The sequence below is a fragment of the Salvelinus sp. IW2-2015 genome, linkage group LG13 (assembly GCF_002910315.2).
Source record: "Salvelinus sp. IW2-2015 linkage group LG13, ASM291031v2, whole genome shotgun sequence".
Lineage (NCBI taxonomy): Eukaryota > Metazoa > Chordata > Actinopteri > Salmoniformes > Salmonidae > Salvelinus > Salvelinus sp. IW2-2015.
In genome coordinates this window covers 9,679,454-9,702,888 of record NC_036853.1, presented here as the reverse complement: position 1 = coordinate 9,702,888, position 23,435 = coordinate 9,679,454, and the positions used below count along the sequence as shown (strand labels likewise).

The 23,435-nt window shown below is 43.1% G+C and overlaps 1 protein-coding gene across 1 annotated transcript; it reads right to left on the bottom strand.

Annotated features, from left to right (window-relative positions):
* Window positions 1–14,759: 14,759 nt before the first annotated feature.
* Window positions 14,760–18,278, bottom strand: LOC111971874 (hydroxysteroid 11-beta-dehydrogenase 1-like protein). The gene is made up of 6 exons (XM_023998666.2): window positions 18,108–18,278; window positions 16,381–16,511; window positions 16,054–16,257; window positions 15,825–15,918; window positions 15,581–15,746; window positions 14,760–15,426 (listed from the first exon to the last, which is right to left on the bottom strand). Exons 1-6 carry the CDS (start codon window positions 18,193–18,195, stop codon window positions 15,249–15,251), a joined length of 861 nt encoding a protein of 286 aa, XP_023854434.1. The 5' UTR covers window positions 18,196–18,278; the 3' UTR covers window positions 14,760–15,248.
* Window positions 18,279–23,435: the final 5,157 nt, after the last annotated feature.

The following is a 23,435-nucleotide window of genomic DNA, read 5'->3' as shown; positions in this document are numbered from 1 at the left end:
CCGTGAAGCACAGGGTGGCAGCATCATGTTGTGGGGGTGCTTTGCTGCAGAAGGGACTGGTGCACTTCACAAAATAGATGGCATCATGAGGGAGGAAAATGATGTGGATATATTGAAGCAACATCTCAACACATCAGTCAGAAAGTTAAAGCTTGGTCGCAAATGGGTCTTCCAAATGGACAATGACCCCAAGCATACTTCCAAAGTTGTGACAAAATGGCTTAAGGACAACAAAGTCAAGGTATTGGAGCTGTCTCTTATACACATCTAGATGTGTATAAGAGACAGGGAGGAATGGGCCAAAATTCACCCAATTTATTGCGGGAAGCTTGTGGAAGGCTACCCGAAACGTTTGACCCAAGTTAAACAATTTAAAGGCAATGCTACCAAACACTAATTGAGTGTATGTAAACTTCTGACCCACTGGGAATGTGATGAAAGTAATAAAAGCTGAAATAAATCATTCTCTCTACTATTATTCTGACATTTCACATTCTTAAAAAAAATGGAGGCCTAATTTACCTAAGACAGGTAATTTTTACAAGGATTAAATGTCAGGAGTTTTGAAAAACTGAGTTTAAATGTATTTGGCTAAGGTGTATATAAACTTCCGACTTCAACTGTATCTACCTCAATTACCTCGTACCCGTGCACATACACTGTGGACTGGTACCCCATGTATATAGCCAAGTTATCATCACTAATTGTGTATTTATTCCTTGTGTTATTATTTGTCTATGATTTATATTTCTCTTTGAATTGTTTGGAAGGACCCTTAGGTACGCATTTCACTGTTAGTCTTAACCTGTTTTTTACAAAGCATGTGACAAAAACAATTTGATTTGATTTACAATCTCATCATTTTTCCACAGAATGGACACAATGTCAGGATGGTAGGAATTCCTCCTTCATCTTTAAATAAACTTTTGTACTGTATGCTAAGGGTATACTATTTTACTTTCCAGGGTAAAGATACTGTAACATCTATGACCATCCATGTCATGCATCCATATTCCATAACTAAGTATGTCAAAGACAGGAGGTGTCTTTTCTGAGGGGGAAAAGAATGTATGTCCCCAGCAGCTATAAATTGTGTTGAGACAAGCAGGCCAGTGCAGAGCTGGGGGATGGAGCAAGTGGAGAGATCAGGAAGTGCCTCTCTCTTCTTAGTGTGGGAGTCTCCATTTCTCCCAGGGTTTAACCCCTCTCACCCCTCCTCATTCGCCACTTTTATTCAAGTGGCTGATTTATGGCTGTGTGGAGGGGAGAAATACAATTGCGCTACGGCCATCCCAAACCTCCATCTTCATCTCAGAAATGACCCCAGGTTCCACCAGGGAAGAAGGTGTGTGGTGGTGATTGTGGGATTGGGACTGTGTTAATGGGTTTACTGTAGTCTTTGTGTTGACCACTGTGTGTAAATTGGCCTCTTGTTTGTGTTGTTTTGCATGCAATGTGTTTGACGGAGAGAGAGAAAGAGAGATCTGTATTTCTTGGACCAATAAGCCTATAAACATGCTTGAACAAAAATGTATGACGCTTGTAAACTCGGAAGCAGAGTCTAAATTCATGACTCCATTATTAATTAATACCTGTTTGTGTGTTTACAGCAGGTTGAGAAAGCCGGCTGTCTGTGCTTCTAAAATGGTACAGTAATAATAATTCATGCAGCAACACAGGCAGACGGCGGCCAGAGGAAGAGTCCCTTTTCTGTAAACGTTTTTTTCCCTTCTCCTGGTTGTTTCTCTCCTCTCCTCTCACCCCATCCTATCCCTGCCCCAGCGCAAAGCAGCCCCTTTTCTCTCCCCAAATTAAATTCTTTGGAAAGTCATTTTATATCACCCTTTGAACGTGCATTGAACTGTAAAAGCACCCCTTTGGAAACAAAATAAAGGGATAGGAGAGGGAGGGAGAGGGGGTATGGGGCAAGGAGGAGAATAATAATTTTTTTGCAGACCTTTGGTATTAACCCAAACACCATAGCTGTCAGCGGCTCAGAGAGGGAGGTGCGAGGGGCAAACATTCAGTGTTAATTGGCACTTTGTAAGCTCTGAGCCTTCCTTTTGTAGGGAAAGTGGATGAGAGAGAGAGAGTGGGACAGAGAGAGCGAGGGAGAGAGAGTGACCGAGAGAGAGAGAAAGGGAGAGAGGGATTGACAGAAAGAGAGAGAGAGAGAAAGACAGCTTTTGTTCTTGTAAGTTTGTTGGGTCTTGTAGAGGGTGTTTACGGTTCACTTCTTATCCTTTGTTAATTGGTCTTTCTCTCCTCTTATGAAAAAAAGAAAAATAAGAATTCATCTGACCCCCATCCAACCACGCATGCCCCCTACACCCCCCCCCCCCCCCCCCCCTCCTCCACACCCCCCAAACAGCAGCCAGATCGGTTAGAGAGGGAGAAACAACCAACGAGAGTCGAGAGTACACCAACATGATTGTTCACAGAAGCTCCAATTTAGGACCAAAACATTTTGAAATGACACATGTCATTTGAAACGATTCCTTTGTTAGGGTGCCTGAAGACATTCCGAAGTCGATGAAACTGGAGCATATGACATCCAACCACACCATTTTAATTGGGAGGCCAGTCATAAAAAATCTTTCAATCTATTTTTCACACAAGGTGAAGTGTAAAAAATGAACACGTGCAGGATGGGAATTAAGAAGAGAATGAGGAAAAAAATTATATATACAAAATTGACTTCTGCCACCTTTCCTTGTCTGTCATTTCAGTCCCCCCCAATCAGGAGTTTCTTTGACCTCACCTTAAACCCTCACTCTTAATGGAGCTGATAGAGAATAATTCAAATGGGAAAGATAGAATTAACCGGGCCAAAACAACTATCTCTCTCCTCCCTCCCTTCTCACTACATCCGCTCATGTGTTTGGGGCAAGCTCACCATAATTAGAGGGGGAGCTGGAGAGAAAGGAAGGGACCTGTTTTTGGGTGAGAGACAAGGGGACAAGGGTTGACCTGCTCCACAGCACCTCTGGCCCCTCTTTCTCCCAGTGAGTGATGTAAACAACAATAGTGTCAGGACTGAAAGGACACAGGTGTCAACCATTGTGCTGCTCTGAATGGAGCTGGGGAGGAATGTCAGGGGGGGGCACATCGCCGGCTCAGCCACCTCTCACACCCACCTCTCACACCCACACTGTTTTTATTCACCACCACATCCCTCTTTCACGGACTTCATATTGTCTCCTTTCTGTCATCCTCCTGTTGTTATTATCAAGGCTAACTGCATAGCTTCATGTTGGAAAGGCTTAACATTACTTAACATCATGAAGTGCTTTGAGAGGCTGGTCATGGCCCACATCAAGGCCAGCAGGCCAGGCACACTGGAGCCACTCCAACAGATCCACGGGAAGATGCATTTCCATCACTATTCACATGGCCCTAACACATCTGGACAAGAGGAACAACTATGAGAATGCTGTCCATTGTCTATAGTTCAGCATTCAACACTATTGTTCCCTCCAAGCTCGACACCAAGCACAGAGCACTAGGTCTGGACACCACCCTCTGCAACTACATCCTGGATTGGCAACAGCTCCTCCACACTGACTCTTAACACAGGGCCCCCCCAGGGGTGTCCTCAGACCTCTGCTGTGCTCCCTGTTCACCCACGACTGCATGGCTTTGCACGACACCAACTCCATCATCAAGTTTGCTGTCGATACCACGGTTGTAGACCTGACAACCATCAACAATGATTCATTTTATAGGGAGGAGGTAAGTGAACAGGCATTGTGGTGTCATGACAACAACCTCTCCCTCAATGTCAGTAAAACAAAGAAGTTAATTGTTGACTTCAGGAAGCAGAGGAGGGAACATGCCCTGATCCACATCAACAGGACTGCAATAGAGAGAGTCACAAGTTTTAAGTTTGCTCCGTTCACGACCACAAGCCCCTCCAGCGGGTGGTGAGGACAGCCCAGTACATCACTGGGACCGTGCTCCCACCAATCCAAGACATTTACTTGAAACGGTGCCTGAGCATCTTCAAGGACCCCACACACCCCAGCCACGAGCTGTTCTCTCCCTTACTGTCGGGCAGACGGTATCGGAGCATGAGGTCTGATACTAACAGGCTCAGAGACAGTTTCTATTTACAAGCCATCAGACTGCTGAACACTTGAACTGGACTGACCACCTGATCTGATTCTCCACATCTTAGCACACATGCACACACCCCCACAGACACACACACACACACACACACACACACATTCATACTGCAAAAACATCACAACTGCTGCTACCAGACTTATTATACTGCTGAATTCATACATTTGTATCCCATCCCCCAGCCCTTCATTTCTCATATCAAGAATAGACTGACGGGTTTCAGAAGAAAGGTCTTTGTTTCCAGCCATTTTGAGCCTGTAATTGAACCCACAAATGCTGATTCTCCATATACTCAACTAGTCTAAAGAAGCCCAGTTTAATTGCTTCTTTAATCTGAACAACAGTTTTCAGCTGCGCTAACATAATTGCAAAAGGGTTTTTGTAATGATCAATTAGCCTTTTAAAATGATAAACTTGGATTAGCTAACACAACGTGCCATTGGAACACAGGAGTGATGGTTGCTGAAAATGGGCCTCTACATCTATGTAGATATTCCATAAAAAAAATCTGCCGTTTCCAGCTACAATAGTCATTTACAACGTAAACAATGTCTACACTGTATTTCTGATCAATTTGATGCTATTTTACTGTACAAAAAATTTGCTTTTCTTTCAAAAACAAGGACATTTCTAAGTGACCCCAAACTTTTGAACAGTAGTGTACATTCTCACAGTATTAACCTAATTAATCAACACTGAAGGCAACATATAAAACCGATAAAATGTGCTGCAAGCAGAGACCAACCCCAACATACATGCAGCTACCTCACCATAAGCATGTCAGAGCTGTGTGCAGGTGTTAAATACTGTATGTGGCTATGTGGGAGAACATGGGATCTCCACCAGAGATAGTGGAGATGCTTTGCTATACATCATTTGCTTTGCTATACATTTGTGATTTACTCTTCTTCATCCTCCCTTCCTTCCCCAACAGTTCCTCTCCACCAGGAAGAGAGGAGATTCATGAGTCCCATTTCCACCAGTGGCCCACCCATTCTCCAGGCTATGGATTATAAATGTTACACACACACACTTGCGTGCACATACACACACAAACACAAGCAAAGTCACACACACACTTCCGCACACACACGCCTGCACAGTCACACACATCTCAGAACATGGGGTAACCATCCAAGGCCATTCTTCCCATGTTTCTCACAGGAGCTGGTGATGGTGACTGGATGAAGATTTGTGGACTGGTGTCCTTTGTGCTCAAACACCCAGGGTGAGGCAATAACATAAATTGAGATGAGCGCATGATGACTGTGGTGCGCCACACTTTTTTAATGGATGGATGATTATTTATGTTCTGCCATCTCAGCAGCGTGGTGGCACAAATATAAACATCGATAGATTAGAAACATTTCCTCAATAATGACTGTAAAAGAAACAGGATTATTTCAACTAATTATTATTTAGTAACTGGTGCCACAGCCTTTGTTTACAAATTTTTTCAATCAATGTGTTACCTGAACTTAAAATGCTTATTTGGCCCAAACTTGGCTTCAACTTAAGAAAACTTAAATAAATAAATAATCGTACAAAAAATGTATTTAAAAAAAACTTTCACATACAAACGACAACATAGAGACGCATACAAACATCCACAACATCACCCTGCCCAGACCCACCTGCTCATACCCCCATCTCCATCAACTACATCACCCTGCCCAGACCCACCTGCTCACACCCCCATCTCCATCTACAACATCACCCTGCCCAGACCCACCTGCTCACACCCCCATCTCTCATCAACCTACATACCCTGACCCAGACCCACTCTACATGGCCCCTCAGATTGTACGTTTCTCTGTCATTTTTTGAGAGAGTATCAGGCACCATCTCTGTTGTTCGAGTCAACGGGATAATATGTGCTCTGTTTATTTTATTTTGCGCCCATCTCGTCATTCTATCAACACATCTACCCTGCTGCCAAGACCCACTGCTCACACCCCCATTCTCCTTCTTTGAACTACACACCCTGGCTCAGACCACGCTTGTCACACAACCCCAATAATCCACATCAACTAATCACCCTGCCCAGACCCACCTGCTCACACCCCATCTCCACCTCACTGACATCACCCCTGCCCAGACACACTGCACACACCCCCATCTCCATCTACTACATCACCCGCCCAGACCCACCTGCTCACATCCCCATCTCCATCACTACATCACCCTGCCCAGACCCACCTGCTCACACCCCCATCCTCATCTACAACACTCCACCTGCCCAGACCCACCTGCTCACACCCCCATCTCCATCACTACATCACCTGCCCAGACCCACCTGCTCACACCCCCATCTCCATCTACTACATCACCCTGCCAGACCCACCTGCTCACACCCCCATCTCATCAACTACATCACACCTGCCCAGACCACCTGCTCACACCCCCATCTCCATAAACTACATCACCCTGCCCAGACCCACCTGCTCACACCCCCATCTCCATCACAACATCACCCTGCCCAGACCCACCTGCTCACACCCCCATCTCCCACCTACACATCACCCTGCCCAGACCACCTGTCACACCCCCATCTCCATCTACTACATCACCTGCGCCTCAACCCATCTCATCACACATCACCCTGCCAGACCCACTGCTCAACACCCCATCTCCATCAACTACATCACCCTGCCCAGACCCACCTGCTCACACCCCATCAACTACATTCCCTGCCAGACCACCTGCTCACACCCCATCTCCACCACTCAACCACCGCCAGACCCACCTTGCTACACACCCACATCTTCCATGCCACACTCACCCTGCCCAAACCCACCTGCTCAAGACACCCCCATCTCCACTTACCCACATCACCTCCTGCCAACCAGACCCCCATCTCTACAACCAATACACCATATCCAGCCGCATCCACACTGCCTGCCAGACCCACCTGCTCACACCCCCATCTCCATCGCCCACATCACCCTGCCCAGACCCACCTGCTCACACCTCCCATCTCCAGCGCCCATCACCCTGCCCAGACCCACCTGCTCACACCCCATCTCCAGCGCCCGCATCACCCTGCCCAGACCCACCTGCTCACAACCCCATCTCCACGCGCCCATCACCCTGCCAGACCCACCTGCTCACACCCCCATCCTCTCGCCATACCGTAGGAACCTCAAACAGGCACCATTTTGTTTCTTTCCTCTCGCCACTCGGCCACTTTCAACATTTAGATAATAAGCATTGGACATCTCTCCATGTGTTAACGAGAGAGGATTGGTTGATTTCCAGTTTTAAGTATACGTTTTCTCAAGCTGATTGAAGAGAAAAGTATCATCCAACCACGGTATCTCACTGCCACCCTCATATTCCATGGCTGGAAATACAGTGGTTTAATATAACATACAATCGTTTTCAATTGACATAATTTGACACACCATTGATATTGTGCATTTACACATTTGTTATTATTCAACGTGTCCTCACCTGGGACTTGAACTCCCAACCTCTTGGTTCTCGGCATGCTCAATCGTATGCTACTACACCATGTCTGTGTCAATTGTCAGTTAATCTGACATTGTCACGTTCTTTGTCCTCCTCGTCTGAGGAGGATAGGAGATATCGGACCAATACGCAGCGAGTGAGTATTCATATTTATTAGAAATATTTTCACTAAAGAACAAAAACAATAAAACTTACAAAATAAACGAAGACGCAACAGTCCCGAAATAGTGAACACTAAACACAGGAACAATCACCCACAACCCCAATACAAAACAGCTACCTAAATATGGTTCCCAATCAAGAGACAACGACTAACACCTGCCTCTGATTGAGAACCATATCAGGTCAAACACATAGAAACAGACAAACTAGACATACAACATAGAATGCCGACTCAGATCACACCCTGACCAAACAAACATAGAAACATACAACGCAAACTATGGTCAGGCGTGACAGACATTCTCTAATCATTGGATTTGATTTACTTGTTTGCTTATTTTGGAAGTTTTCTGTTTTAATGTTACTCCTTAATCACTATGATAAAATAAATAGGCTATTTTTCTTGAGTGTACTTTTAACAGAGATTTACCTTGAAGTGCAGTGTAGCAAAACAGTTGAAATCCGTCATTGACACAGACATGGTGGAATAGCAGGAAGAAATGGGATGCCATGAACTAAAAGGTTGTGAGTTCTTTACACAAATATGGAATTTCCATCACAGCAGAATACAAATCAAGAGGTAGCCCAGAGCACCTACATGTTATTGATAGTAATGCATGCATCAAATTGGAAATATGTTATGCAGCCCTTTCCTTGAGAAACATATTAGGTGAATAATAGGTAGATTAAAGGGACATTATATATCGAAACCATAGGGAAGGTATCCAAGGTGCACAATCATGTGAGAACTGGGCTTGACAGGTGTGTCTTTAGTAAAAGTGTGTGTGTATGTGTGTGTGTCTCCCAGTGCTTGGGCTCCATGCTTGGTGGAGATGCTAGAGGAGAGTGAGGGGATTTATTACGAAGCATTAGGAGCACTAATCTGTTTCAGGTGTTACTGGCTGCTATCCCAGGCTGTGCCTTCTCCTTCCCCAGGAGGCCCAACATATGTGTGTGTGTGTGTGTGTGTGTGTGTGTGTGTGTGTGTGTGTGTGTGTGTGTGTGTTGTGTGTGTGTGTGTGTGTGTGTGTGTGTGTGTGTGTGTGTGTGTGTGTGTGTGTGTGTGTGTGTGTGTTGTGTGTGTGTGTGTGTGTGTGTGTGTGTGTGTGTGTGATTCTGTTTAGTTTAACATTCCTTAGAAGGACCATGCCATCTTCTCACAATATCAAATGGAACCCCAGAGAATGATTTGATTTCTAAGTGTACAAATGTGTTTCAATACAATATGGATTTAAGATGTGGTCAAAAATGTTAGGGCAGACGTGATCACTTCCAACCAGTCAGCCAAATCAAATGAATATCATAGACAGGACTGGGTTTCAAACCCTATGGTTGCTGCATTTCACAATACAGTGTTAGCCAGCTGAGCTAAAGCCTAAGCATTAGGCTGGGGAGCTAACGCAAGGCTACAGGTCTTATGCAAGGTTCACTGAACCGGCTCCATGACACAGGGAAATAGTACATCATGATCATGTAATCTACCAACCCCGCCATGTTTTAACCTTCACTTGAAAACCTGAAGGTTACATGGAGCTCCCTTGTAACTCAAGATACGGCCTGAGGTACTGTATTTAAATACAGTGGACCACCTAGATGGATTACCCTGAGTTGGTAGGAGGCCTGCAGGGCCGCTGGGATGATGAATAGTGGCATCAGGACAAAACAGGGACCTCCCCATTCTGGCAGGAAGCCACACAGCCTACTGTGACAAGTTACGACATTGAGTGCTGGGGGGTGTTCGCATTGATTTACAATTAAAATATACTAAAGAAGAAAAAACTAAGTGAAACTCCTAGAGTACAGTAGAGTACAGCCTACCCATACATTTCTGGGAAAGTGAGCATTAAAATAAGGATGAAACAATACTGTAATATAGATTTACGAACTTTACAGTATACTACAGTAGTTTCATTCCATTGTGGGTATATCAAGGTAGGGGAGTTTTGGGAAGGTAAAATCATGCCAGGCTAAGTAGGAGCCTGCTGGAATCTAAAATGCCTCTCATGTCTATGTTCTGCCTCCTTTATTGGGAACTACTGCCCTCGAGTGGGCGTCATGGGGATTGTTCATTGAGGCAATAAAAAAGGTAGTCTGGTGGAACCAGCCTGATCGAGCAATAGCTCACAGAAAATAAATGTGAGCGCGGCAGTCGGTCTGCTTGTCTAGGCTATAAAATGTATTATAAAGTTAAACAGATAACACTACACACTACTAAAACGTGTATTCTGCATTTAACACTTGTGTGTTGTTCATGTTTTTGTTATTCACCCAATGTTCGCGGGTCTGTTGGACCCACAACATTATTGTGTTTTTAAAACAATACAGCCATAACAATTTACGTAAAAATACCTAATACTTAGATGTTAACTTATATCAATTACAAGCAATATAGACAGCATACATGGTTATAATTGCTATTTTCCTCTGCTAGATCACATTTATCAAGCGCTATTCTTTTTATTTGATCAAATGTGATTTTTGTAAACAAAAATCTATTATAATCAAGACATGGGTGGAATAAATCATGTTTATCTTGAACAAATATAAATGAAACAAGGTTTTCATCACTATTTATGTTTATTACACTGAACAAATTAGAAGGACAAATTTTACATACAGTATTTTATGGAAATGATAAATAAGCTCCATTGAACACAAATTAAGGCCAGTCTACACACCACATGAGGGACAGAGTTTTACTGTGTGTGTTGCAAATGTATTTCTTGCACTTGATGCATGTGTACTGCATGTGTACTGTGTCTTCCTGTACTTCTTGGGTCCACACGCATCACAGCGCTTCTTCTTGTTGCTTCCTGCTGCAATCTAGAATTTTACTAACATGTCACTCACTCACTCACTCACTCACTCACTCACTCACTCACTCACTCACTCACTCACTCACTCACTCACTCACTCACTCACTCAACCTTCAATCACATAAAGTTGAAGTCGGAAGTTAACATACACCTTAACCAAATACATTTAAACTCAGTTTATCACAATTCCTGACATTTAATCCTAGTAAAAGTTTAAAAAAAATTAGGATCACCACTTTTTTAAAAAAATCAAATCAAATCACATTTTATTTGTCACATACACATGGTTAGCAGATGTTAATGCAAGTGTAGCGAAATGCTTGTGCTTCTAGTTCCGACAATGCAGTAATAACCAACAAGTAATCTAACCTAACAATTCCACAACTACTACCTTATACACAAAGTGTGTAAAGGGATAAAGAATATGTACATAAAGATATATGAATGAGTGATGGTACAGAACGGCATAGGCAAGATGCAGTAGATGGTATAGTGTATAAGTCTATACATATGAGATGAGTAATGTAGGGTATGTAAACATAAAGTGGCATAGTTTGTGGCTAGTGATACATGTATTACATAAAGATGGCAAGATGCAGTGGATGATATACAGTAGTATATACATATACAAATGAGATGAGTAATGTAGGGTATGAAACATTATATTAAGTGCATTTGTTTAAAGTGGCTTGTGATACATTTTTACATAATTCCATCATTTCCCATTATTAAAGTGGCTGGAGTTGAGTCAGTATGTTGGCAGCGGCCACTAAATGTTAGTGGTGGCTGTTTAAACAGTCTGATGCCTTGAGATAGAAGCGTTATTCAGTCTCTCGTCCCTGCTTTGATGCACCTGTACTGACCTCGCCTTCTGGATGATAGCGGGGTGAACAGGCATGTGGCTCGGGTGGTTGTTGTCCTTGATGATATTTATGGCCTTCCTGTGACATCGGGTGTGTAGGTGTCCTGGCAGGGCAGGTAGTTTGCCCCCGGTGATGCGTTGTGCAGACCTCACTACCCTCGTGGAGAGCCTGCGAAGCAGTTGCCGTACCAGGCGGTGATACAGCCCGACAGGATGCTCTCGATTGTGCATCTGAGAAGTTTGTGAATGCTTTTTGGTGACAAGCCGAATTTCTTCAGCCTTCCTGAGGTTGAAGAGGCGGCTGCTGCGCCTTCTTCACAACGCTGTCTGTGTAGGTGGACCAATATCAGTTTGTCCGTATGTGTACACCGAGGAACTTAAAACTTTCCACCTTCTCCACTACTGTCCCGTCGATGTGGATAGGGGGTGCTCCCTTTGCTGTTTCCTGAAGTCACAATCATCTCCTTTGTTTTGTTGACGTTGAGTGTGAGGTTATTTTCCTGACACCACACTCCGAGGGCCCTCACCTCCCTCCCTGTAGCCGTCTCGTCGTTGTTGGTAATCAAGCCTACCACTGTAGTGTCGTCCGCAACTTGCTGATTGAGTTGGAGGCGTGCATGACCATGCAGTCGGTGGTGAACAGGGAGTCAGGAGAGGGCTCAGAACGCACCCTTGTGGGCCCCAGTGTTGAGGATCAGCGGGTGGACCACCTGGGGGGCGGCCCGTCAGGAAGTCCAGGACCCAGTTGCACAGGGCGGGGTCGAGACCCGGGTCTCGAGCTTGATGACGAGTTTGGAGGGTACTATGCGTGTTAAATTGCTCGAGCTGTAGTCGATGAAACAGCATTCTCACATAGGTATTCCTCTTGTCCAGATGGGTTAGGGCATGTGTGCAGTGTGGTTGCGATTGCATCGTCTGTGGACCTATTGGGTCGGTAAGCAAATTGTAGTGGATCTAGGGTGTCAGGTAGGTGGAGGTGATATGGTCCTTGACTAGTCTCTCAAAGCACTTCATGATGACGGAAGTGAGTGCTAGCGGGCGCGTAGTCGTTTTAGCTCAGTTACCTTAGTTTCTTGGGAACAGGAACAATGGTGGCCCTCTTGAAGCATGTGGGAACAGCAGACTGGGATAAGGATTGATTGAATATGTCCTTAAACACAACCAGCCAGCTGGTCTGCGCATGCTCTGAGGATGCGGCTGGGAATGCCGTCTGGGCTGCAGCCATTGCGAGGGTTAACACGTTTAAATGTTTAACTCACCTCGGCTGCAGTGAAGGATAAGCCGCAAGGTTTTGGTACGCCGGGCCGTGTCAGTGGCACTGCAGTATTGTCCTCAAAGCGAGCAGAAAAAGTTATTTAGTCTTGTCTGGGAAGCAAGACATCCTGGTCCGCGACGGGGCTGGTTTTCTTTTTGTAATCCGTGATTGACTGTAGACCCTGCCACATACCTCTTGTGTCTGAGCTGTTGAATTGCGACTCTACTTTGTCTCTATACTGGGACTTAGCTTGTTTGATTGCCTTGCGGAGGGAATAGCTACACTGTTTGTATTCGGTCATGTTTCCGGTCACCTTGCCCTGGTTAAAAGCAGTGGTTCGCGCTTTCAGTTTCACGCGAATGCTGCCATCAATCCACGGTTTCTGGATGTGAATGTGAAAGAATGTGAAATGTCAAGATAGTAGTAGAGAGAATGATTTATTTCAGCTTTTATTTCTTTTATCACATTCCCAGTGGGTCAGAAATTTACATACACTTAATTAGTATTTGGTAGCATTGCCTTTAAATTGTTTAACTTGGGTCAAACGTTTTGGGTAACCTTCCACAAGCTTCCCACAATAAGTTGGATGAATGTTGGCCAATTCCTCCTGACAGAGCTGGTGTAACTGAGTCAGGTTTGTAGGCCTCCTTGCTCACACACGCTTTTTCAGTTCTGCCCACAAATTTTCTATAGGATTGAGGTCAGGGCTTTGTGATGGCCACTCCAAAACCTTGACTTTGTTGTCCTTAAGCCATTTTGCCACAACTTTGGAAGTCTGCTTGGGGTCATTGTCCAGACCCATTTGCGACCAAGCTTTAACTTCCTGAGTGATGTCTGGAGATGTTGCTTCAATATATCCACCTAATTTTCCTGCCTCATGATGCCATCTATTTTGTGAAGTGCACAAGACCCTCCTGCAGCAAAGCACCCCCACAACATGATGCTGCCACCCCCCGTGCTTCACGGTTGGGATGGTGTTCTTCGGCTTGCAAGCCTCCCCCTTTTTCCTCCAAACATAACGATGGTCATTATGGCCAATTAGTTCTATTTTTGTTTCATCAGACCAGAGGACATTTCTCCAAAAAGTTTGATATTTTTCCCCATGTGCAGTTGTAAACCGTAGTCTGGCTTTTTTATGGCGGTTTTTGAGCAGTGGCTTCTTCCTTGCTGAGCGGCCTTTCAGATTATGTCGATGTAGGACTCGTTTTACTGTGGATATAGATACTTTTGTACCTGTTTCCTCCAGCATCTTCACAAGGTCCTTTGCTGTTCATATTCACTTTTCGCACCAAAGTACGTTCATCTCTAAGAGACAGAACGCGTCTCCTTCCTGAGCGGTATGACGGCTGTGTGGTCCCATGGTGTTTATACTTGCGTACTGTTGTTTGTACAGATGAACGTGGTACCTTCAGGCGTTTGGAAATTGCTCCCAAGGATGAGCCAGACTTTTGGAGATCTACAATTGTTTTTCTGAGGTCTTGGCTGATTTCTTTTGATTTTCCCATGATGTCAAGCAGAGGCACTGAGTTTGAAAAACATCCACAAGTGCACCTCCAATTGACTCAAATAATGTAAATTAGCCTAACACAAGCTTTTAAAACCATGACATAATTTTCTAGAATTTTCCAAGCTGTTTAAATGCACAGTCAACTTAGTGTATGTAAACTTCTGATCCACTGGAATTGTGATACAGTGAATTATTATTGAAAGAATCTGTCTATAAACAATTGTTGGAAAAATGACTTGTGTCATGCACAAAGTAGATGTCCTAACCGACTTGCTAAAACCATAGTTTGTTAACAATACATTTGTGGAGTGGTTGAAAAATGAGTTTTAATGACTCCAACCTAAGTGTATGTAAACTTCCGACTTCAACTGTATGCACTCTCAGCTGCAAGTTTTCAGTTTTTTTGTCTTCTTTCTTGTTTGTTTCACAAAAAAAATTTTTTTGCATCTTCAAAGTGGTTGGCATCTTGTGTAAATCAAATGATACAAACCCCCCAAAAATCCATTTTAATTCCAGGTTGTAAGGCAACAAAATAGGGAAAATGCCAAGGGGGGTGAATACTTTCACAAGCCACTTTAATTCAGAACATCAATAAGCAAGAACAGCAGGACAGAACTACATACATTTTTAAAAAAAAGGTACACATAGCCTACATATCAATACATACACACTAACTATCTAGATCAAATAGGGGAGAGTCGATGTGCTGTGAGGTGTTGCTTTGTCTGTTTTTTGAAACCAGGTTTGCTGTTTATTTGAGCAATATGAGATGGAAGGAAGTTCCATGCAATAAGGGCTCTATATAATTTATATATTTTTTTCTCTATTGTGTTATTGACTGTATGTTTGTTTATTCCATGTGTAACTCTGTGTTGTTGTTTGTGTCGCACTGCTTTGCTTTATCTTGGCCAGGTCGCAGTTGTAAATGAGAACTTGTTCTCAACTGGCCTACCTGGTTAAATAAAGGTGAAATAAATAAAAAATAATAATACTGTATGCTTTCTTGATTTTTCTTCTCTCATCATAACGTATATTTCAAGCATATGTTTAATATTTATAAAAGTTACGTATAGATATATCCCTTAAGTAGGGGAACCAGTCTCTGATGAGAGAGCCATAATACCAGAACCAGGGGTAGTAAGACTCTGTCTGACGAGTGGCTCCAGAAGTGATGATGTGAAGCGCTGCCTCACTGGCCGGCCAGGCTGGGATGTTGGTGAACCCCCTGTAATACAAACAGTGATGACTCTGCATCCTTTCAATATTTTGAAATGTATCCAAGGATACTTGGATAAAGGTGCTCTAACAACTATCAAGACAACCGTAAAACACTTTGTAGGGTTGCAACTTGACTGAAGTTGATATCAACAATATCGTACTTGACTTTCTCCATAGCCGAGTCCGTATCGATCAGGGCCAGGACGGTGATAGTAATGGACACGTTGCTCCTCTGCATGGCCAGCTCATGCTGCAGCGACCCAAAGAAACCATTCAGGGCAAACTTTGTGGATGTGTAGGGGGCCATAAATGGGCTGCACATTTTTCCTGTGGGACCAAAACACTAGCCAATCATAGATCCAGGGTCACTTGGAAAGCTTAGTTTAGAGAAGAGCTCTGACCCACCTAATAAGGAGGAGACGACCACAATGGAACCACTACTCTGCTCAAGGGTGGGCAGAGCAGTCTTCGCCATCTGCAGATAGCTGAGGAAATTTACCTGACAAAGAGCAAGTAAAAGAGGAGATAAAATAACACTGTTGTAATAGTGGTACTGTACATATAATGGTAGGCTACATGTACATGTCATCCTACTGGGTCACATGAAACACAGTAGTCGAGATAGATACCCCACCTGCATTAACCATCTAGTGTGCTCCACATCTCCGTCCCACATGGCGAATGGGCTGGAACCTATGTGGTTCAGCACCAGGTAGTCCAGTCCTCCCAGCTTGTCCACAGCAAACTGCACCACTCTCTCTGGGTCAGAAGGATTGCCCATGTCTGCTGCTACGTACAGAGCTTTCTGGGCCCCCAAACCCTGGCACTTCTCTACTACCTGCAGTACAAGAGAGTGATGTTTGCATAAGAGTAACATAATTATGAAAAACATTAAGGTATTGTCATAGACAACTATTGCCTAGCGACATTGATGAAAACACCTGATTGAAGTGTCACTGACCTGCTGTAGAACTTTCTCCCTCCTGGCTGTAATAACCACCTGGGCACCAAAGCCGGCAAGGTGATATGCCATTTGTTCACCTATACCCGTACTGGCACCAGTCACCAGGACCCGTGCACCCTTTAAAGACTCTGAAAACCAGCCACGTTGAAAGTCATTACAGTACTCATTACATCTTACAGTATAGTTTGTCTAAATACACTAAAAACTAAGACAAGGGAATAGAATGGAGATGTTTATTGTCGACGTGAGGCCTATCAAGAAAATGTGCATTTGATGTGCACTAAAGTACGTGCTGCATCCTAGACCTAATGGACACTTTCCTGGCATCCAACTAGCCAGGAAATATATCTGGAGTACTTCTCCTGTCTTATCCGGTGTCCTGTGTGAATTTCTCTAGAGACCGCAGGAGCGGTAGAGATACTCTTAATGATCGGCTATGAAAAGCCAACTGACATTTACTCCTGAGGTGCTGACTTGCTACACCCTCGATAACTACTGTGATTATTATTATTTGACCATGCTGGTCATTTATGAACATTTGAACATCTTGGCCATGTTCTGTTATAATCTCCACCCGGCACAACCAGAAGAGGACTGGCCACCCCTCATAGCCTGGTTCCTCTCTAGGTTTCTTCCTATGTTTTGGCCTTCTAGGGAGTTTTTCCTAGCCACCGTGCTTCTACACCTGCATTGCTTGCTGTTTGGGGTTTTAGGCTGGGTTTCTGTACAGCACTTCGAGATATTAGCTGATGTACGAAGGGCTATATAAAATAAACTTGATTGAAACTTGATTGAACTAGCATGATGATATGGATCTTTATGTCTGTCTAGGACTCAGTGTATAGTACAATGTGTAATCTATATGAGTAGAAACAAGGGAAATGTTAATTATAGGCCATAGAGAATTACTGCTTTAAACACTTCCCACTGGGCCCACACTGTTTGAATCAACGTTGTTTACATGTCATTTCAATGAAATTATGTTGAATAGACGTTGAATTGATGTCTGTGCCCAGTGGGTTATGAACGAAGTTAATTGTTAGATAGTGCCTGAGTTTGCTGCTTTTGGTTCTGAAAAAACCCAGGCTAATTTATGGTGAGAAATAGTGGGGGAAACAAATGTCCACACTTATAGAAATAACGATAACCTAAGTTTAAATGTGATAGATTATTAGAAGTATAATGCTGTGATTGCAATTTCCACTGCTTTTTACTGTACATGGAAACTACTCTAGCCAGATGATCAACTACTACGGGTTCCACCCTAAACCAGTTATGAGTGGAATGCATATTAAGTAGTAGGCTGTAGTTCTGTATGGTTCCAATTCCACATGGTTGCCTCTGACTCATTTCAGGCCTAGGACGACTATACTGTATTACGGTATGTGTATTGTACTGTATTGCACTCACAAAGGTCATCTGGCCAAAAGCTTAGCTCAGTAAACCTGAAAGTTACATTGAATAAGTGTTTGTGAATTCATTCATATCAGATTGGTTATTACGGAGTGCAACGAGTGCACCAAGTAGTGCACCAAGGAGTGCACCAAGGAGTGCACCAAGTAGTGCACCAAGGAGTGCACCAAACATTACTCATCACTTAGCAAAACGGAAACACATTCCAGCAGTGTTGCTTTGGATTTAAACGTGTAAGAAACGTGTACTTTGAAACAGTTTCACTTGATAGACCAGTCAAGGATTGTGAAGAAGCTAAATAAATATCTTACCTGAGTCGAAGGTGGGTCCACTCCATTGGAAAGCAACAAAAGCTACTCCTATAGCACCAACTATTAAGAGATTAGTAAAAGCCTTCATCTTGTGACTGCAATACCGTACTCAATGGGCTTGTTTGAGTGGTAAGGCAGAAACTAGCCTCTGCCGAGTCCCCAACAACCGGATATTCCGGTTTTCAGGGGAAATGGAAAGACAGCCTGTGATGCAACTTCCTCTTTGGTTGTTAACAAGGTGACACTATCTTAACTCTTCTTCCACATATACTGGATTGGTTAAACAGTTTTTGTCTTCTCGTCAAGACCAGTATGTAGGGGATCTAGTTTCAGGGGTTTATTTTACACCTGTAACCGACTATAGACCAAAGTCCAGGAGTGAAGTCGGGAGGTGCATCAGCTACAGCCCAAAGTAGGACACTGATGTGGTTTTCCAACAGCAAAGCTTAGTGCAACATGGCAGTGTTGTCAAAATAAACATGTTTCCAACCCCCATATCACACACTCACAATCTGAAAATATACGTGTATGTGTGTACATTGTACTAGTGGAGGCTGCTGAAGGGAGGACGGCTCATAGTAATGGCTGGAATGGAATTAATGGAATGGTATCAACCACATGGAAACCAGATGTTTGCTACCATTCCATTGACTCCATTTCAGCCATTATTATGAGCCGTCCTCCCCTCAGCAGCCTCCACTGCATTGTGCTATCAATTGGGGTTGAGAGAGCCGCAAATATCACATTTATCTGTACATATCCACTGTATACATATGAATCGCGGCAGTAAAATATCGGAGTCGTAAAATATCCCCAAAAACGAAATATGTTTTGGATGAACAAATTCATATGAACTACCAAAAACCAAAAACATTAACCAAAATTCACGCTACTTCTGCTAATAAAATCCTGTGCAATCTGATCCCTACACAGGCTCAGGAGCCTGGTAGGGCGATACCTTTTCTGTTGCCAGTACCCCTTGCATGTCTTCTGCTGTGAATTCTTTCAAGCCCAGAAACGTTTCTGCCGCAGCCACAAGGATGTCCAATTTTTGGGATTTCTTCGACACTTGAGCAGTACAATTAATAATCGTTGCAATAAACGGCACAAAATCCACCTTTTTCACACTAAGCGTGTCCGGTTCTCTTAATTGACAAACATTCACTAATGGCTGGGGTGTTTCTACTACTATATCATCAACACTAGAGTCGCTTGCTTTCTCAATTCAATTAATCAATCAAATGTATTTATAAAGCCCTTCTTAGATCAGCTGTAGAAGCACGGTGGCTAGGAAAAACTCCCTAGAAAGGCCAGAACCTAGGAAGAAACCTAGAGAGGTTTCACTAGGTCTGGGTAGCCATTTGATTAGATGTTCAGGAGTCTTATGGCTTGGGGGTAGAAGCTGTTTAGAAGCCTCTTGGACCTAGACTTGGCGCTCCGGTCCCACTTGCCATGCGGAGGCAGAGAGAACAGTCTATGACTAGGGTGGCTGGAGTCTTTGACAAGTTTTAGGGCCTTCCTCTGACACCGCCTGGTATAGAGTTCCTGGACGGCAGGAAGCTTGGCCTCAGGCAACAGAACATTGTACTGCCTACACTCGGTTTGTTGTTTATATTAAAACATTTTCATTAAATCGTTTTTAATCCAAACTAAAGTTTTTTTGCTAAGGAAATGCTGGGATGTGTTTTTCAATTATGTTAAAGGTAATTATGATGCAACTATGATGGTGATACGATATGGATTACAATTATCATCATGAATATTAAGGCTATATGCACTACATGTTACACACATAGACACTCAACCATGCAAATTTTATTATTTATTTGGACATCACACATTATAGTCTTACTCTTATACAGACATCGTACACACTCTCACTATATCACATCCAATATCATACACATTGACCTACTCAGATTTGCGAAACACATAATATCTTGTCTCAATTTTCTATCATCTGTGGCATTGGCTCACAGGCAAACAAGCAAGGGAATAAACAAATATTGCTAGAACCTATTTCTTGAATTCTAAATATCAGACATTTGAAAGCCCCAGTTTGACCTTCATAAATACCTCTGATGGCAGTAACTTTACAAGCACTAATTACGGTCAATTTAGACTGAGAATAGTATCTAGTTATGGTAAGGGGTGAAATAAGTATAGCCATTATAATTGTAACGGTTTAGCAGATTATATAAAAAAAAGATCAGTCTTTACATGGCTAAAAGAAAAGGAATATAACATATACTGTTTACAGGAAACTCACTCTACATCCTTAGATGAAGTTGCGTGGGAAAAGGAATGGGGTGGTGAAATCATTTTCTGTCATGGACAAAGGAACTCAAAGGGTGTGATGATATTAAATAACAAAAATCTCAATCTGAATGTGCAAATAGTCAGAATGATTCGCAAGGAAGGTGGATCCTTTTGAATATGAAAGTGGACGAAAAACAGATTTGGCTCATTAATCTATATTGAGTTTGAGTGTGAGTTTATTTTATTTTTACAGGGACAGTGCACATTAATCAACGCTTCAGTAAAAGTGCCGGTTTTAGCCAGCCGGCTAATTTTCAACCACAGTCCCTGGGCAGGTTATTAAAAACAATTCCAATATAGATAATCATTGAGTAGTGAGCACACGCAGAGCAACATAGGACAAGCAAGACATAGCATACAGACAGAGCAAGATAGAACAAAAAGCAGCAAGATAAAATTCAAAAGCAACAAAGTGTTTCCACACTCACAAGCTACAGACAACAGACAACATGGAAAGCGGCAACACACAGCTAGGGATTATGTTCACAAATCTGATTGACCTTTAGCCATGTCTTCATGCATTTTGTGAAAGTGTGATATGTGGTGCAGTTATGTGTGTCTGATGGCAGTGTATTCCAGACATGGGAAGCTCTCACAGAGAAAGCGGATATACTATACAGTCACCTCTCATGGCAGACCTTGTGGATCTGCTGCCATATGTTTGGGTTTTCTGTTTAACAAAAATACTGAGTGGAGGGGGAGCCAGGTCATTTAGGATCTTGAATACAAGACATGCGTCAGTGTATTGCACAAGATTTTCCCAACTCAGGAGCTCATGCTTTCTGAGGATGTAACAGTGATGATGGCTATTGGGCTTCCTATCAAGCACTTTGAGAGCCTGTTTGTAGACAGACTGAATAGGTTTTAATGTTGTACAGCAAGCTTGGGCCCAACTAGTCAAGCAGTATGTTAAGTGGGGGAGTATCATAGATTTGAAGGACAGTTTTGCTACCTCTGTAGTCAAACAATTTTGTATAAATCGGAAATTAGCTAGGTTGAATTTGGTTATTTGAATTACCTTTTTCACATGCTTTTTAAAAGAGAGGTTGGAATCAAGTATGATGCCAAGATACTTAAAATCAGATACCACCTGGAGCTTCTCCCCTGACACATAGACATCTGGCTCAGTAGCATCTGTTGCCCTCTATGTGAAGAACATGCAAACAGTTTTTTTCACATTGAGATGCAAACACGAGTCACTGAGTCACTTTGTAACCTGGACCATTACAGTAGTGAGTTCTTGTGCAGCTTGTTGTTTGCTCTTTGCATGCACATATATCACTGTATCATCTGCATACATTTGAACTTCAGACCCAGTACATACAGAAGCCAGATCATTAATGTACAGGCTGAACAGGAGGGGCCCCAGTATTGACCCTTGGGGCACGCCCACATCATAGCTAAGAGTGGGCGACAGCTCATTGCTCTCTGACACACTGAGTTATGCCTTCAAGGTATGATTTCATCCATCTCAAGGCATCAGGGGAAAAGTTGAACTTGGACAATTTTGTGATGAGAATCTCATGGTTAACAGTATCAAAAGCCTTCCTTAGGTCCAGTCCATCTTGGACTTCACATTTTCCAGAAGAAAGCAGTTGGCCGTTTCTGTGGAGTATTTCGCTCTGAAGCCAAACTGCATGGAGTGTAATGTGAAGGGGCTGTTGTTGGGGTGGGCAATCAGTTGTTCTGCTACACACTTTTCAACAACCTTTGACACAACAGGTAGTATACTAATGGGCCTGTAGTTACTCACGTCAGCAGGGTCGCCCGATTTAAAGATGGCCGTTACTATGGCCGACTTCCATACCCTTGGAAACACCCCCAGACCAATAGATGTGTTGGTGACCTTAGTAATGGGGCCAATGAGTGACTCTTTGTAGTTTCCAAGGTAGAGTCCAGCCCAAACACATCTTTGGCTTTAGAGTTCTTTAGTGAGCTAATCACCTTGTTCACCTTTGACTCAGAAACCTCCCTTATGATGAAGACAGGTTGAGCGTCATTCACTAGCACTGAGCCCAAGAAACCAGTGGAGGGGTTCTGTGTCAGTACCCTGACAGAGTCAATAAAGTAGGAATTGAAGGCTATTGCTATTTCGACTGCATCCTGTGTTAGATTGTTATTCACCATAATTTCTAGTCTTTTTGCAGTGTTACTACGGTCTTTCCCTGTTAACTTTTTTAGATTCTCCCAGATCAATTTAGAATTTCCCTTTGCTTCACAAATTATGTTAATAAAAAAGTTTGCCTTGGCCTGTCTGATTTCTTTCATCACCTTATTTCTCAACATGGTAAACCTACGTCTGTCATGCTCTAATTGTCACTTTCGGCGTATGAAGGAGACCAAGGCGCAGCGTGGTATGCGTACATACTCTTTAATAAATGAACACCGAACAAAACAAACGAACGAACAAACGAACGAACAAACGAACAAACAAACAAACGAACGAACGAACGAACGAAACGCTATACAAACTAGTGCAGACAAGCAACTAAACATAGTCAAGATCCCACAACACAAATGAGGAAAATGGCTACCTAAATATGATCCCCAATCAGAGACAACGATAAACACCAACATAGACATACAAAAACCCCTAGACATACAAAAACTAGATTACCCACCCTAGTCACACCCTGACCTAAGCAAAATATATAAAAAAAACACAGATATCTAAGGTCAGGGCGTGACACTCATTTGGATCTTAGGGCTATATTTTGAGCATAATCTCGTTCTTTCATCAATTTCCAGATTTCTCAATTTAGCCAAGGAAGAGTGCTCTTTTGGCCAGGTTTGGATTTGATTTTCTTTAGGAAACCATTTATTGTAGTCTGGATTGTGGATAGAAAAACCTGACTATCAGCTTCCACATCTGTATAGGACAAGAGATCATTCCAGTTAATTCCCTTAATTGTGTTTTCAAAATAGTTTAATTCACTCTAGGTATTCTTAGTTGATCCGGCTTTCTAACAGTAGAGAGGTTAAACCTGCTCTTAGACAGCTTTCTGGCTA

Bases quoted from the DNA above. Each gene is read 5' to 3' on its own strand.
- LOC111971874 (XM_023998666.2), bottom strand. From the start codon at position 18,195: ATGAAGGCTTTTACTAATCTCTTAATAGTTGGTGCTATAGGAGTAGCT. The intron at 16,512-18,107 runs GTAAGATATTTA...GCTGGTTTTCAG, and splicing joins TGGACCCACCTTCGACTCAG to AGTCTTTAAAGGGTGCACGG. The intron at 15,919-16,053 runs GTGGGGTATCTA...GCTCTTTGTCAG, and splicing joins ACACTAGATGGTTAATGCAG to GTAAATTTCCTCAGCTATCT.